We start from the raw sequence: 18,692 nt of genomic DNA on the forward strand, positions 1-18,692 counted from the left end.
ATTTCCAATATGCAAGTAGATTCACCTCATGTTGGCAGGTGTTTTGTTTATTACAGATTTTTAGATAGTTAAACTGAACTAGAAAAAAAACACACTCCATGTGTAGTTAACTACAACCTCCTAAAAGGAGATCCAGTAAATACATTTAAAAAATAAAATAAGACCAAAAAAAACACTCCATGTGTAGTTAACTACAACCTTCTAAAAGGAGACCTAGTACATAAAATAAATAAATAAATAAATAAATAAATAAATAAATAAATAAATACATAAATAAAATATAAAATTGCGGTGCATTCAGAAAACATCAACAAGTGCATTTTAAATGCAACAAGCATTGTACTATTATATTCATGCTAAGTGCAAAGTGTATTCTGACATTTTGTGAGTAGGTAAATGTCTATAATTTCCCATTTTCAAAAAAGGAAATTAAAGTAATATTGAATGAACATGTTCAGGGGAAAACAGTATATCTGGTTATCCAAATTTATTTCTAGACAAGATAAGCGCTAATATTGGGTGGATGCAGAGTACAACTTAGGGGTTAACTTGGCGGTCGATTAGGCAAAAACAGCAGTGCGGTACTATGGCGGCGACATTAACGTTACACTACTAAATGATTAAATAACAGTACAGACATTTTTAAAATACAATTACATTATACATGACATGCAATTTCTAACTGTCACAGGTGAAAAGAAATTCCACTACTGTACAAAACAAATAACCAACAAAGGTGAATTTGTGCTAAAGAGCCAGAAATGAAAATGCTTGAATGTTTTGCTTTCCTGTAATTCATTGAGTAATTTAGTTGTATAATAAATAACTCTTAAAGCAAGAATGTATAAAATAAAAAAAACTTTTAAGATTTTAAATACACACTGCCATGATTTTGACTAACAATTTTTTTGTAAAAATGTTGCTTTCATTCTAAAGTATAGAGCCGCTGGGCGTTTGTCTTTAAAAGTGAAAGTGTACATAGCAATAGAATTGTTAGGTGTTGACATTTTGTGTGGAGGGCCTTTGAGGATGAGTTTTAAGATGATGAAGTGGACCAGGCAGCACCTTTCCACCAGACAATATGTAAGGTCACGCCATCCGTTTTCATCATCTTTTTAGGCGGTCAGAAGGCCAAATGTCACATGAAGCCAACAACTTTTGTTTTCCAAGCCTGTGCAGTCGCAATCATGGGAAGATATTGGGGGGGCAATTTTCTTTGTGTCTCTTCAAGACATGCCACCCTGTTGACAAACTTGAGCTTGTAAATCTACACCGATGCTTACTTTACTCGGCCCTCTGGTCCATTGTCATGAGCCCCTTATTCGATTTCCCCCACCCAACCCCACGCTTTCACTCTAGCTTTCGATTTCCTCAGGGGACTATTAATGGCAGGATCAGTGGAAACTACTAGAAGCAGCCATAGATTTCAGGAAATGGGAATGGTTCAGTCCAAAGTGATGAAGCGCCAAAGGCACTTCATGTTCTAGGGAACCAAGAAGTTGCAGTCCAACTAGAAGAAGCTTGCTGATATGCTACTACACACAGATACATAGTGACAGTTGCAGAAATATTAATGGAAAGATGCAAAGATGTGAGGCAAGCAAATGCGTACGTACTTCTGAATGTTAACCAACAATGATGGCTAAATGGATTTTTCAGATCAAACAAGACATACTTAAAATGAAGGTCAGTTTATCCATACATTTTTAATACTCTGGATACCGTTCTGAGTCACCGGGAGCTTAAGCTGGGCACATACAGACTTGGGACGGAACCCCCACTGAGACTTACTCGCTGAGTGGAAACTGAATTCACACTGCCTCCATAGAAGGCAAGAGAGTAAAGTACCGTGCACTCTTCCGTTAAGTGTTCGATTACCTCCTTATGGAACCTGCTACACAGAGGACACCATCTGTCAAGTTGTTCTAGAATGAGTGAGAGCGCTGAGACTTGGTGCGATCCAGTGGCGCTGCGGTCTGTGCACCCATCACTTGCTGTGACTCTACTGTCTAATGAACAAATAAAGATTTGAGCAACACCCGTCCTCCTCCTAATTATCCCCAAGCTGTCAGCACCTCACACTTGACTTCCTTTCATCAACGCGATTATGTTTTACACCATATCATCAAGCCAGTCTGACTGATGCGTGCTGAAAGCCTTGTGACTTCTCCGAGACAAATGAAGGAACCTTGGAATGCAATGATCAAGGTAAATCGGTTTAATATACAATACTGTGCAAAAATCTTGGGCCACTGTTACATTGTTTTATTAGAAAAGTTGTTATGATCATAAAAACTAGAATTCCATCAAGTAGAGTGTGGAGCTGGATGGATGATGGTTAATGGACGATGGGGAAGCAGATGGGGTGGAAGTGAAGGAGGCAATACAATTATGGGGGAAGGACAGCGCCAATGGTATCATATCGACTCACCCCCAAGAAAATTGAAAATGCATCATTTCCCAGATTATTACACTAAAGTATGTAATAAAATATCATTTGTAGTGGAAAGGTAATTGTTTTGCACTTCACACAATTTTTCAACATTAATATGCTAGACTGCATGCTCTTTACATTTTTTTTCCTTAAATGAACAAAAACATGCCTTTCCTGACAATTTTTTTTTTTCATGTGGAGGCTACTATTTGAAGAACTAATACGTAAATAAAATGTCTAATACCGTGGAAATAAAAAATAAATCTTAGAATAGTCATTTAGTTACACATCCACCATGAGCATCACAACAACCAAAGAGATTTTGTTTTAGTGAACTGATCAAGTCATCTCCTCAATGTACTGTTCTGCTCTGGTGATGCACACCAGGACAGGAAAGTCATCTCACGCTCTGTTGTGTTTACTAGTCATTTGCTCTCAGCTGTGCACAATTCGAGCATGAGGAGTCCTCAGTCAATTAAAAGCAAGCATTGTGCTGAGAGTTTGCTTGGCCAGTCTCACAATTTTTAACCTCGGTTTATTTAGCAAGGCGTCTGTGATTTTGGAAGCATGTTGCGGTCAAGTTGTGCTACTGCCATAGGCACAGTCTCCATGGGGAGGAGATCATGCTCCACTTCATTGTGACACCGTACAAATTGGCACTCATGGTTCCCTCCCTCCCTCCCTCCCTCGTGTCGGCAGCATTCGCGCAGCCCCAGACCGTGTCACTCCCACGCTTGACTGTAGCCAAGGCGCACATGTCTTTGTTCTCCTCTCACACACTTGACATCATGTGGACCAAATAAGCCTATCTTGGTTTCATCAGACCATAAGACATGGTTCCAGTAATCCATGTCAGATGGTGTCATGTTTTGGAGAGGCTTCCTTCTGGGATGACAGCCTTGCAGAGCAATTTGAAGCAGTATGTAGCATATGGTAGGCGCACCAGCAGGCTGACCCTGGACCCCTTCGACCTCTGCAGCAAGACTGGCAGTAGGCATTTTCCATGGAGTATGATGTTGAGTGTGTGCACTTAACTTCTTTGCGAGGTCGCGGCGAGGCATGCGACACACCTGGTCCACATCCACACCCGAGATCTTGTAAAACTAACAAGTCACAATATACTACCTGGCTAATTGGGTCTCATTTGGACATTTCAACTTGGGAGTGTGTTCATATTTATCTTCAGTGGATTAACAATACTTGTTAAGTATCATAATAATCATGATGCATTGTGAAAATGATGACAGTCAAAATTGTTAGCAAGGTAAAAGCATTTTAAAAATAATGTGTCTGAACACAAGAAATCTTGTGAGATAAATCAAATTACTATGTGGATAATGCTTAACTATTATAATATATTATAATATAATATTACAGCAGTAAAATATATTACAAGAATATGACCGGTAGAGCTATTAAAATTAAATAATCGATTACCAAATTGACTGTTTTACTTCTTCTTGTGATTGTCCAAATTCTCAAATGTCATCCTCTCACCAGGCTTTATTCAATTATTTTTCAAGTCATTCATAAATACAGAAAATAGTTCGTCTTTCATCAAAACAAGACTTTTGCAAACATCAGCTTTTATTTCTGAAAAAAAAAGGCCTCAAAAATAAATGAATCAGTTTCAAAAACTTTGAAGACTACAGCCTGAATCGCATTGTGTTTTTGTTTTTGGATCACTGACCAATACAAACTAAAGGACAATAATTGGGTGATAACCACTTAATGGGGAAATGATTTTGCATACAAAATAAAATTTTACTTGATTATTCCATTAATATCGAAAAAATAATGTATTCTAAAAATATTCGATCGTGTCAGCCCGACTGAGGGGTGAACCCACTTTTGTGAGGTGCTGTAAGCGCAGTCAAGAGTGAAGATTTGTATTCGTAGCTTGGCATGGCATAGTTATTCCTAGCGACTGATTCTATCCTGGAGAATTCATGTAGGAGATAACATAAAATTTGCACCTTCAGGACACCCCTGAATGTTAAAGTCGGTCATGCGAGGGACCCGAAGGTGCTCAAGGAGAGTGCAAGCGATGCACATTTGTAATGCTGTCCACACAAGCGCTTCTTTGGTATTCAAGCCAATGTTGGACTTTTATATTAAAGCATGTGGATAGAAATATGCCCTGTATTACCTCTTGGTCCCACAAGATCTGCCTGACTTCTCCGACTCTGACACGTGTCCAATTCTGAGCAATGAACCAATCGTTCATGTAATAGTACTCACTGACTCCTTGCCCTGATCACTTCTTGCCTATGCTATTATGACAGAGTTGTGTAAACATGGACTCGCATGCATCCATCCATCCAATCAATGTTGCACTTTTGGATTTCTTTGTGTTTATATGCATGTTTGTTTTGTTGTGTTATGAAGGTGTGATGCAGCCTGGTGAATGACAGATGATGCAAATATCCTCTTCCAATGAAGGCTACTAAAGCTCAAGGGGGGGATAAATGTGATCAAAAATAGGGCCGCTCAATTCAAGTCCACACAGCTGATAATGAAAGTGGAATTTTTAATAAGGTGTTTGTATGGGTTGGTGTGTTCAGCACCCTTTTTGCCCACGAGCTCTACAGGCTTCATTTAAGGATTCAAAGACTTGAGCCACTGGCTTGTATAAATACCAATATTGCAGATTAGCAGTTGATTAGGTTTTGCAAGCAGCAGCAGCAGCAGGTGGGTGCGGTCAGGTCATGTGATAGCCCTCGCACGATCAGGGCGGGCGGAACTAATTAGTCAACAAATAACATATCTTGTTTCCTCTCGGTCACGCTGGAAAAAGTTTCAGAATCACTAACTGGCCATTTCATTGTAGTCAATAAAAAACAAATTAGCTGTGATACGTAAAGTGGTTGTCCATGGAAATGGGAGCCACGCACATGAACATTAAGTGTGAATGTGGACTGAGTGAGAACTTCACCCAATTATTTGCATCCAAACAATTAAAAAGTCAATTCCTCATAGCCGTTCCAAGATGTTCAGTGAGGAATTCGGAGAATTTTTTGGTTTTGAAGACAATGACAAGATCAGACCACTTTGATACCCCATGATGACATCACTGCTAATATTGTGCTGAGAATCATTCAAACAGAACTGGACTCAACTGGACAAAACTGGAGTGGACGTGACAGTTCAACATGAATCTATGTCAAAAATGTGAACATAAAGCAAAGAAGCTGGATTTCAACGCTCAACAGGGCCGGCTGAGCCAAATAAGGTTTGACATTCAAGTGGGCTTCATGCCCCGCAGTAATGAGACGAATCGGCAGCTCCCGAACACGTGACACACCGTTGAAGATGTGCATGGGGCGACAATCAAGCTGACCCACAATTAAGTATGGTAACTGTAGTAATCTATTGTGACATCAGCGCAGATAGTATCTCTGCCAAAAGCCCTCTACAAAGTTGAGTTGAAACAACACTTTTAATACTTCTCTTGGGCGGGAAGTGAAGTGCTCGTCACCTTATGTGACAGGATCAAACTTTGACAATAATCCTGTACATGTACATTTTTATAACACGAATTGAACAAAATTGAATATGTATCATGAGGACCACAACCGACAGTTGTCAGATCAATCTGGCTCCAAAAAATGTAAATCTATCTTCTCACAGCCATCCCATGTGCGCTTCAAGCTGCAGGCATCCTGCATTATGCTTCACTCAACTGTCAACCATAAAGAGAAATGTCAAATAATATTATCACGATAAGATATTGCTTTTTTTTATCCCACACGGGTAGATTCTATGCAAACAAGGCTCAAGATGTCATCACAGCATTGCATTTATTCGACATTGCAAAATGTATTCTTGTTAATTATGCCACCTGATTTTGTCTCGCATGCATCAATCATTCGCAAGTCCGTGAAATTACATTTGTATTGTCAATTATATACGCAAAACATGACCTAATATGCAAGAATGTCAACACTTGATTTGTTAAAACTGTGAAACGATGAAAAAGAAAAATGAGCAAACCAAATAGTGAATTTTATTTTAAATTGTTAAATTTTAAATTATTATTAAATTATTAGGAAAATGAAATTACGTCTTTGCGCGAAAACCGTCCGTGGCCTAAGAAACAATTGGGGACCACTGTACTGTGCTGAAACATAACAATGACATCTTCAATTATTCGATTTTGAATCAATTAGTATTGTTGGTTTATATAAACCTGACATGATAGCAGTGGTAATAAAAATTGGATTAAGTCGAATATTCCCTACTAAAGCCCCACTGCGGTGTTATGCAAACGTTTGACACAACCATTTGCTCCACTGTTTGTTTGCTGTTGTTAATATTTACCATTATCAGAAGCAACCAAACAAATCTGGCAAGAAAAATCCCCTTTGCACAAGATAATCTTTCATAGACATCCAATAATCAAGCATATGATGACTTTGACCACGAAGGAGGGAAAGTGCTCAAATTTGATGTGATTGCCTGAATGGGTGTCTTGCACCATTGTGTTACTATGCTATGATGTCACACGCACATAACACGGGCAGGATTTTAACTTCCAATTCCATAAGTGGGCCACTCAGTTCACAATAAACATTTTGGGAAAAATATATACGAGGCGACGTCAAATCCCACAGCAACCTCTATACCTCAACATCACCACAAGTATCTCATCTGGAAGATTCACGTGGCAGAAACTATTTACATCAGCGACAGCAGCTTGATATAGGGGACGTCAGTGGCATGGTGACGTACGATACAACCCCCACGCTGAGAATGATGCGAGATGACAGCGTCGACAAGCGGGAACGGCGCCAGCACCAAAAAGGCAGTAAAGCATTTTGGATTGCATCTGCGGACACCAACTAACTTTTTGATTTCACAACCTGACAACAAAGGCGACACCTGTTACACTTTTGGACATCAGACGGCCACCATCTTTACAACTACATTCTGGTTATTTAACCACATAAATTTGGTTGTATTTTAATCATTTGAAAATTATGTCTCTTTATTTAGCCTGAATACACACGTGTCAAATATTATTGTTCATAAGAAACCTTGATTACTAATTTAATCATTTCCTTATGCTGTTACTGCATTTGGCTCAGGAATTTAGAATAAAATGTGGCATGCACTGAATAATGAATACACAAATTATAGTGGAAAAGATGCATCAATGGCCCCAAGGTCTTCAATTTGATTTTGGAGGAAACAAGGTCTCTTTGGTTAGTCATCAGTTGAGATCACAGCATACCTCCAGAGGCCAATTTTCAGCAAGGAATGAACTTTTGCCATGTTTTGCTATGGGGAGTGGGGAGACTTTTGTGGCCTTTCCAAAACAATGAGCAGACTAAACAAAGAGAATAATGTCAGAAAAGCAACTAAGGAAGATACAAGTGGAAGTAAGTAAGGTGACTCTCAAAGCCCTTCAAAGGATGTTAAAGATGACATTCTAACTGGAGTTGTTTCACAGGTGATTGGTTATAGCGGCAGCATGGCAACATTCAATATCATACTTTATTGCACAGGTGTCAAACTTGAGGCCCGGGGCCAGATACGGCCCGTCACATCATTTTATGTGGCCCGCGAAGACAAATTGTGCATCAAATTCATGTGTCATTACTAGAATTGCAAATTGTCTTCACTTTTAATATCTTTTTGTTTTAATATTTGACCAGTTTTTACTCGTCTGATTTGAAAATGAATTATTTGTCAGTTTGTTTTGTAGCTTTGACTGTATATAATATGAGGTGCTCATACATTTATTTGGGTTGACAGTCATAATGGCCCTCCGAAAGAAGCTATGACTACAATGCTGACACCCCTGCTTTATAGTATCTGTCCTCACTCTCGTCACAGGTGAGCTGCAGCCAAAGCCAGCCGACTTTGATATCCACCGTTTGGAATGTTGGAGAAAGACAATTAATACAAGAATGAGCAATGCAATTCAAACCCATGCAAGTTCTTAGGAAGGTGAGGCTGACATGCAAACCGTGCCGCCCATCAATTGTTCCAAGAAACTCAATACAAACTTTATCAAACAATGGAATCAGCTGACTGTGTTTTAAATTATGATATTGCCTTCTTTAAAAAAAAAAAAAAAATCTGATGTCAAGCAGAACAAACTGAAGCCAAATTAAAGGGTTGTCACTTTTTGTACATGGCAGGTAGAGATAAGAGTGCAAAACAAGACAAGTGAAATTCAACAGCCAGAATGCACGCATCATCGGGATTGTCTTTACCTTGATCCGTGTGCTTGGCGCCGTGACCGGACAACAGGAAAAGGAAGTCCTGACACGTGTCCTGCTCCAACAGCGAGCTGTTGTGCAGGCAGAGGTCCACAATGAGGGTCACGGCTCTCTGACACACCATGTCATACTCCGCTCGCTCCGAACTCATGCTGCTCCCAGCTGCATCGTCAGCCGTGGAGTGCGCTCATTAGAGGGCACAGCAGCGTGCGCGCGCGCAAGCACTCACAGACTGGCGCGCGCGCGCTCGTGCACACACGCACACGTTGTAGCCGATTATGCAGAAAATGAATGCAACAAGTTGTGTGTGTGCGTGTCTATATGCTTGGTCATTTTCAAGAGGGTGTTAAAAGTTCTTACACTACTTAAAAGTTAAAATAAATTACAGACTGAACTGCACGTCTATTTTCTTCAATCTGTTTTGATGACTTGGCTGTATGAAAAAAATATCACAATTAAAATGTTCCATACATTTTATTGTGAATCGTCAAATAAAAAGGAATCATTCTTGTAGTAGATAAAACCAAACAATTCCCCATGGATTCAAATTTATTCAAATTGGCTCCGTTATTAAAGGATACGTCAAGTAAAAAAAAACATTATTTACAATAATACATTCTATGCACTCCCACTAGTCTAAACGCTGTATTCTGATTAAAATTGCATTTGTCATCATATGAATTAAGCAGCAAAATCCATCTCAGGGGTTAGTCATTTTGCTCCTTGCTGTCAACTAAAAATGACATCACAGTGCCAAAGAACTCAACATAGTACAGTGACAAAATATTTGACTTTGTCATGACCCGTCCATGCGCAAATTTATTCAAACATAAGCGTACAATATTCGTGTATGTGTGTATTCTGTGTATGCACACCAAACCTCATTTGTTGACTTAATGAAACACATCGTCCCTGGTGACAACACAAAGAGTCCGCCGCCTCACACAAATACAAAAAAAAAAACACAATATCAAGTGCCTTGAATACAAATACAAATTCACCCCCACCTCACCCACCCACCTTCCCAACCCAGCTGTGTTTGTCGCCCTACTTTAATGATTTGGACAAGGTGACCTACTTGATACAAGCGTCTAAACGCAGTCTTAACGACCACTGGGCTTATTTTTCTCAAGTCGACGGTCATAATGCCTCCCTCAGGTCGCAAAGTCTCATGGGGCATGCTTCTCCTGAGGTAAAGCACCTGTGATGAAGAGGTCCTACACGCACACCTCTTTTCGCGAAACCACTGAATGTTTACAACCAAGGATAATCAGGATGATTCCAGGCAATACATTCACAACAAAACAATATCTTGTCAGAAACCACAACACAGCCATCAGCCTTGTGGCGTGGAAAGTAATGTGCCTTATTTTCAAATTCGTGTTTGCTTTTTATGATCGATATTTTTGATGAGCTCTTGAATCAAATCTGCATGCATTGAAGCATTCGGATTGGAATTGAGATCTGCCCAGCCCATCATCTCTCCGATGCCAGCGTCAAGTTAAAGGTGCTTAACCTGCCCATTAAAAAAGACAGTCAAGCGATTACGTTCTATTTTGGGCAGTTTTTAAAAAAAAAAAAATTCTATTGTTCCCTCCGTAGACGTAGACTATTTAGTTAGCCAGATAGCTAACAGTTCTCCAAATGAGATGCAAATTGTTCTTGCTCCAGGCGGTTTATTTGTCAACACTTATGTTCATTCAATGTACTTTCAACACAGCATTATTGCCAAGACCATTAACGTCTATCATCGTAATGTTAGTATACAGTGGCATTCAATGACAAATTAGACCGTTACATTCGGGCACAGGAGCAACAAACAATTTGGACATTTAAAATGAAGATGGATTTTCTTTTCCTTTGCACCACATAGACAAATAAAACATACATGACATTGGAATTGGTGACTCCTGGTAGTGACACTGGAGATTAAGACATAGTTGGGACTATTATGGAGAAGGGCAGCATTGCGGGCTAGTAAGTAGCGACGAAAAGCTAGTGACTTGCAAATCAGGTTGTACTCTGCCTCCCACCAAAAGTCAGCTTGCATCGACTCAGCTTTCAGAAGACCCCAATGAGGACAATAGAAAATGAATGGGTGGATTAAGGACAGACAAGAACTCAGTGCCACCAGAGGAAAAAACGATAAGGATTATTTGTAGGGAATTCATTTACAACAATAATCCACGCTTTATTTGTCTGAGTGTCCAGTCCAGGATGTAAAAGTCAGTTGGGATAGGCTCCAGCCAGCACAGCCTAATGAGCAAAGTGCTGCAGAAATTGGATGGATGGGCCTATTGATGACGTCTTACTTGTGTGGGTTTCTTCACCAAAACAACAAATACTTTTATTCAACCATCAATCCATTTTCATTTTTTTACTGTTAAATCTTTGGGGGATGGATGCTTTGGATAGTAAATGCAATCTAATACAATGCAATTTCACTCATGTAATTTGCTTTTATATCTATCTCCTGCCATCTGCACATATTTATTACAAAACCTGGGCATGGAAAGTTAAAACAGATGCAGCGATTCTGTATTCTCTGACAATTCTGCTTCAATTATTTCTTTATGTATGACTCATATTGATGCCCTCCCCGCCAAAAGGTTGAAAAATCAATTTATAATTGACTTGACTTTGTCACTGCATTGTGGTGAACTGTGTTTGAACCCTTCTGTCCTTTTTTTGCTAAATGTTCCAAACATAACCTTTCATCAAAGTAATTTAATACACCAAGGGACGAAATTAAATCGAATCAAATCGGATTAGGTGGATTTTAACCAGCTTCTGGTTGACTCCAATTTTAACTGAATTAAAGCAGAGCCAAAAGATGACACCGTCTACCTATACAGGGGAGCGTGGGGGTTATTGTTCCAGGATAGATCATTAAGAGCTTATCTAAGTCTTTCTCTTGTCCTCCTGTCTCCCTCAAAGGCTTGAATGAGGGTCTGCCATGCTTCCTGTTCTTGAAGATTGCATCTATTCCATGAAGGCCAACCTGATTAGCAGGCAAATAAGAAATTGTTTCCATCTGAGGCCTTTCAAAGGAGTCCATTACTCCTGCGTATCTGCTTCAGCTGACTTTGTTTCAGCTTGCAACTAGCTACAATGAGCTAGCCAGCGAGCATAATAAGGACGGCTGAGTGAAAGTATTAGCCGATCCGATAGGTCCGATGACCGATAGGTTATACTTCAACCGATACTGATTCCAGCTGTTTCTGCTAATTTTGGTCCCCAATCTGCCTATAGATTTATAGTTGTTTTTTATTTCATTTTGAGGTTAGTTTTTTAATATAATTTATTTAATTTTTAAGGGGAATAAATCCCAAACAAAAACAGCAAGCGTCACAATCACTCTTGTCTCGTTCCAGTGTTAATTAGGTCAAAACGTTGATTAAACTGCTGAGATTCAACAGGCCTCACCTTTTATCATCTGTATTAATAATTTGTGAGGTGCAGTTAGCAAGAACGCAAAAACTGTCTCTCGTAGAAGTGCTCAGCCAGCTTTAAATAATTGAAAGCTCTGCAGCTCCATGAGCACTTAAAGGGAAACTAGCTTCCGTATGCTAATGGCAAATTAATGAGATCATAAAGACAACTGCTGAGAGAGCTTAACCGGACAGCCACGCTAACTAATAACGCGTTTAAGAGACGTTTCCCGGCTGCCATTTGGGATTCATCATGGAGAAGAGACATCAACCAGGACGTTCAGAGACTTTGAAGCAGGTGCAGCCTTTCAACCAAGAGCCTATTTTGATGTGCAAATCGAAGTGTTGCGAGGCAAATCTTTGAGCTGCAGATGTTGCTGGACAAAAGCTTGGTCACTCAAAGCTATGCTAATCCCCTCCTCACTGCTTCCTTGCTGGCTCCCGAGGGCCACTGCTGTGTCTGGAGCTTCGCCGTCTTTCTATTTTTATTCTCCGGTCAGCTCGTTATTTACCGTCATCAGTTCCGCTTGCAACGATCAACAATCCAACGGATGAACCATTCATCTGGGAAAAAATACTGTCTGTCTGTCTGTCTGTCTGTCATCTGTCTCTATCCGCCCATCTGTCCATCTGTCCATCCATCCATCCATCCATCCATCCATCCATCCATCCATCCATCCATCCATCCATCCATCCATCCATCCATCCATCCATCCATCCATCCATCCATCCATCCGTCCATCCGTCCATCCGTCCATCCGTCCATCCATCCATCCATCCAAATTTTCTTTTATTTTCAATAATGCATGAATCCTATTGTCAGAATTCAGACATGCACTGTAGCACAGTGCCCCTGTAAGCAAATATATATATATATATATATATCAGGTAAAAAAAAGATCATCCCCATGAAATCTCCATTCTGGAAATTTATACCTGCATAACACAAGCACAAAGAGCAAAATAAGAACAAAGCAATTGTTCGGGATTATATATTGAAGTCGAAAAACGTCACGTAGTCGAATCCTGGGGATAAGGAGCCAAGTGATAATAATAACAATAATGCATGAAATTTATATCACATTTTTTCTTTATCAAGTATAAAGCAATGCAATGTTTATGCCATTGCTAATCTTGCATTCTGATTACACTTTCAGAGAAAGTGTCTGGACACCATGTTATGTGTCTCCCACTCATGTTTTGTATTGCTTTTTCGTTTTGCATTTGTATTAGGATGTCTTTAAAAATAAATTAATGCATTTTGGGGGGTTTTCTCTTGTCATGGTTTTGATGACTGTTTTGGCCCACCTGTGAAGTAAAGAGGAGAAGGCTCCCAGATCCTGACATTTTTTTGTTTATTCTTAACTCAGTTAAAATATGAAATACAATTTAATTATTTCACTATTTTCCTGGAAGACTGTGGCCATTAAAATGTACAAAAAGGTCAAATCGAGCCCATGAGAGATTTTTATAAGAGTTGATGTAAAAGAGGTCACTGGTTCTTCTGTCCTGATTTCTTAAGACACATCATGCTACAGAAATGTGCTGTGCAAAAGGCACACACACATGCACGCAGGCACAGGCACACACACACACACTCACAGACACACACGCACACACACTCACACGTTTTGCTTAATCATACATGTATCCATATAGATTTGATTTATGTTCTTCATAGACACTACATCAATAATCATTATAGTCAATATAAATAGAATGAGTCGTTTTTTGTCTTTAAAAACTCTCACATCCTCGGTATAAGCAAATTGTCTCTTGGTTTTTTTGTTACAGCATGACATGGATGGCAGACATTTTACTCAATTTGCCATCATGCGACTAGATCATTACTATTTTAATGGTATTTAAAAATGAGTATAATATATTAATGATGATGAGTGATGGATATAAATTTATAGTTATTGGTGTTTTTTCCTCCTACATTATTGCCCGTCATCTCTTCCAGTCTTATTGAATGATTTTATTTATTTTTTAATCCTGTCCACAGAGATCCTAATCTTATTCCATCTCACTATCCAGTGAAGTGTATTGCAATGACAGTAAATGTATCTTCCATTGTCTCATGGGTGAATGCAGCAATGAAATGAGGAGTGTGTGTGTTGAACAGTTTTCGTCCACTAATTCAAGTTGACAGCAGCGGTCCAGCAAAATTTGAGCTGTGCCCAACGGACAAAGTCTAGCTTTTTGTTGTCTCCTCTCCTCTTGTAAAGAAACAAATCACGTGCTCTTAAAAGAAACTGCCACTGGATGGATAGCGCTGACGTTTGCTGAAAGTCATCCTGGCTCCCATGAGAAGAATGTTGGCATAAAAAAACTATGTTCCACAATTGTCAATTCATTGCGACACTCCTGAACATTCAATCAACAAAAGAAATATTTGTAATCTTCTTGCTTTTGCTACCTTTCGGTGGCTATCTTAAAAATCTTCAAGAATCTTGGTTTGCTGTGTTGGTTTGGTTTGGTTTGGTTTGGTTTGGTTTGGTTTGGTTTGGTTTGGTTTGGTTTGGCTCTCACTATGAGTTCTACATTTTCACTTTTTATCAATGTGGGGATGCATCATGTTGGTTTTCTTTCTATGTTCAAGTAGCCACCCAGCGGACCACCAAAGAGATGACAAGGCTCTGCTGGTTGGAATAATCCACCGTCTTCTCAGCAGTCTTCCTCCTTGATAACACTGTTGCCAAATGACTGTGACAGGACGCCCACGGACATCTAAGCGCCTTTGGGAAGAAGGGGCGGCAAATCGGCTCTCGAGGGGAAAGGCTGCATCCCTCTCAGGATTTACTGTCTGCTCGGAGAATGAAGTAGGAACACTCTTCTGTCCGAGTGTCAGCTCTTGTGTACACACAGGGACATGCGTGGAAATGAGGAAAGATAAGAAATGTAACGCTTTTTTTTCGTCATCCGACTCGCATTTAAATGACGGCAGGATTATTGGCTTGGAAGATACCGAGGCCTAAGCCATGGAGTCAGCAAAATAAAGTTGACCGTGCACACAGCCCGATATCACACATCTTTTTTTGCTGACTCAGACATGCATGATTCATGCACAGTTACAGACACAGTATCTCTCTGGCATTGTTTTTTTAATTAGGAAGTTGAAGCTCATTGGAGCAGTGTTGCAAAGCTACTATGTGTCCAAGGCCACCATCCCTATTGTTTACTTATGATGTACATTTTAAATTCCAATTAGACTTAAAAGATACGGTTGCAGAGATATTAACGATAGTGTAGTGGTTCACTGTGTGGTCTGGTGTGCAAAACTAGCTTCATTTTGATTTTAAGTGTTTTCCTAGGCTGGTCCACCAGTATTATAGCGAGACAGCTAAAGTCCATATGACAAGCCATTTTAGCCTTCTGCTGATTTTATCACAGATTTGTAAAGGGCACATTATTCCATTGCTTCAAATGTCAACAGTGGAGACGAGTTGTGTCTCACATTTGCTCCTACATCTCCAGTAAGTGTTAGATTGTGTTGACAGGTGGAGACTGCAAGTCATTTTTTATATTCATCAAAACCTTCAACAGCATTTCCACTTCCTTTTTCCCCCAATATCCTGCCGTTGATTTATAGTTTTTGTTAAGCTTATCTCGTTGAGCACGCTTTATTGCTTGCATCTTTATTTGTTTTATTGATCTGCTTTCAGCTCTTAAATTTGTTCACTGCAAGAGCCATATTGATCTATGTATGATGTTACACTCAAGATGGCTAGCTAAGGTCAAAGGACAATTTCCCTTTCGGTTTTAGGTCTCAAATCATCATTTTGTGCCAGGTTAGACAGTCTGTATTGGAAAATATCCATATTTGTGTCAAAATTAGTTCACATTCCCCATGAGACTTGCTCATGGTGAAGGTAAAAAGCACAAGTCAATACCCACTGCACTTCTTTATGTTGTCTTATTTTGTCACACAGTGTCAGTCTGATCCTGTCCACCTCAGGCCTTCAAGCATGCAAGTGTGTGACAAGCGTGACTAGCAGCAGCATTTGTTTGGAGGCCAAGTGACAGTCTCGTGTCAAGTTTCTGTGCAGTCCTATAAGTGACATTTTTTGTTTCGCTGTCGTATAAAAATTAGGGATGAGTAGTCAATTAAGATAATTTATAATTGTCTTTGGAATTGTTTGTTGGTGGATTGTGTCTTGAAGCCACTGAGGCAAAATAGAGTTCCAGACTCATTTTTAACTCATTTACCAAGACAAAAACTAAAATTTTAATTATTTTGTTTGAAATTATTATTTATTGATAGAATTAGAGTAGTGGCTTCAAATAAGAGGGACCAGGCTTTCAATTTTTTTGAGGTACGAACCCTGCAGACAATTTTTTCCTTGGAGTTCGGAGGAAAAAATTGTTAAACAAGTTCATGCAAGATGTGTTGAGATTGGAAGTGTGCATGGAGTTAAGTCACATTATTATTATTATTATTATTATTATTAGTAGTAGCAGTAGTAGTATCTCATGAAACAGAATTAAAATCTTGATTGTCATTGCAGTTCACTACGACATTCATCTCGTGTATTCTTTTAATTAGTTATGTTGAAAACTCAAAATAATCAGCTAATTTTCATTTCAAAACATTTGTCTTAGCTACATATTGTTGGTTAAACTATGAGGAAAATTTGAAATAATTCACTTTGAATAGATGTGCAGTCTGCCCCCCCTGCAACCCCATTTCTATTCATTGGTTTCTTGCCAAATAGCTAAACAAGTCATTGTTAAACACGACTTGCGCAGACGAAACCTCTCCAAGTACAGCTGCACACGCGGAATAATTCTGCCCTCAGGTGTATTATGTCGCTCATAAATAACAATGCATATAAAAATAATAAATAATGACACAATTTGAATGCATGAATAACAATGAATGCAAATAAATAAATTAATGCAACAAAATATTTTCCCCTTTTCCCAATGCGAGGCTTTGCCCTATTTTATGGGCGGCACACAAAGACATTTTGCTTGATATTGTTTGACGTGAGCTGATGTTTAGCCATTGCACTAATCATACACCCACTCTCTCAGCGAGCCCGGAGCGTGGGATTCAACGCTCTTGAAAGCTGTCGCCGTGAGGAAAAAAAAACCACCTGCACCACAATACATTGGGAATTCAGTTAGGAAAGGCACATCTTGACCTTTCATTATATTACAGCACACCACCTAAGTAGGTTGTTATGATGCCCTATATAAACGTGGCCAAGCAGAAGGGGACTGTGCATTATTTTCTACAGTAGAAGCTCTAGTGGAAGACACTTTGTTGTGAGACCACTCATATTTTGAAATCACTCTCCCCATTGGAAAAAATGGAACAATAATCTTTTTGTTAAATTTCAAACTGCCTTGATTAATTTAAAATGTATTTACTGTCAGCAAACATGTCATCAGCAGCCTCTGGCTTTCCCCACCTCGCTTCGGTCTTTCCATCTATTGATCTTGGGCAGAGTATTGTTCTATCTCTGTTTCTAGGGAGATGTATTGACAATGGAAGCTGCGGTCTGTCATATCAATAATTCACATGGTGAGACTGCAAACGGAGCATCAGAACAATGCATACATACACACGTCTTCAGTGTAACTACCGTGTTGTCAAATCGGTTTTCCAATAGATTGCTTTCAGATGGATAAACAATGGTAGTCTGCATCTGTCATCTATCTGACAATTAAACTGTAAAAGAAAAGAGCAAATGAATAATTTTAACTTTTGTTGAGACAGAATTCACTCTGTACGTTTTCTTTAACTGAAAAAAAAAGGCATCTGTGAGTGCAACATTGTTTAGAGCACTAATATTGTTTTGCCTCCTTCAAATAGACAAAGACAAATGGGGGGAAACGTGTACAGTGTTAAATGTAATTATCTCAATCTGTAAATATCTATTTGGTTTTGTTTACGCACAGATATACAAAAGTTAAAATGCTTAGCTCAGTGAACTCCATTACAAACCAAAACAACAGAAGCATTTAAAAACTTTCAGCAAAATTTCCAGATCAATTAAGACGTGGCAAGCAAGTTACCTGCGCAGTGTTTAAAATTGTCTTACAAGATCGTTTTAAACATTTTGGCATTGCTGCCTTTATTGAACTTAATTGAATAGTGAGGCTTGTCGCCATCTTGTGGCGAAGCTGTTGTAAGGCACCTGTTTCATAAGTTATATGCCCGGCTTGTTTTTGTTTTAAGTGAGTAGTAATCAGTGATCGCCGAAGAAAAGGCGCTTTTATTGTCATGGTTTTGCTTTTACATTTGAGTAACCTTACACTATAAGACTTAAAGAAAATAGCAGTAAAGCTTTTACGGTCGCTGCAGTTTTTCATGTTGGAGAAATTATCATCACTTGTCACAAGACAAGTCCCCCAATCGAACATAGTCTAAAAATATATTTTAATATAAATGGATTCAATTTGCTCGTGACAGTTAAAGCATAGAGACCATGAGTCATCCACAGCGCCCACAAAAGTTGACCACGAAGGGACTCGAACCCTCAATCTTCTGATCCGAAGTCAGACGCCTTATCCATTAGGCCACGCGGCCGTCTGATAAAACACGAACTAAATCTAGGTATTTAACTAGTTTGTTCATCTATGTGATCG

At 39.2% G+C, this 18,692-nt stretch overlaps 1 protein-coding gene and 1 non-coding gene across 2 annotated transcripts in view; both read right to left on the bottom strand.

Annotated features, from left to right (window-relative positions):
• The window catches only part of syt6a (synaptotagmin VIa), a 37,364-nt gene extending 28,531 nt beyond the window's left edge, over positions 1-8,833 (bottom strand). The window contains exon 1 of the mRNA XM_088369015.1: positions 8,656-8,833. Coding sequence (XP_088225141.1) covers positions 8,656-8,812 — 157 coding nt within the window. The 5' untranslated portion in view covers positions 8,813-8,833. The remainder of the gene's footprint in view (positions 1-8,655) is intronic.
• A 9,727-nt stretch (positions 8,834-18,560) lies between these two features.
• On the bottom strand, positions 18,561-18,633 carry trnar-ucg (transfer RNA arginine (anticodon UCG)). The gene has a single exon. It is a non-coding gene; the product is annotated as a tRNA-Arg (tRNA).
• Between the last annotated feature and the right edge of the window lie 59 nt (positions 18,634-18,692).

Source organism: Syngnathus floridae, chromosome 2, assembly GCF_059516105.1.
Source record: "Syngnathus floridae isolate MCC-2025c chromosome 2, RoL_Sflo_1.0, whole genome shotgun sequence".
Taxonomy (NCBI): domain Eukaryota; kingdom Metazoa; phylum Chordata; class Actinopteri; order Syngnathiformes; family Syngnathidae; genus Syngnathus; species Syngnathus floridae.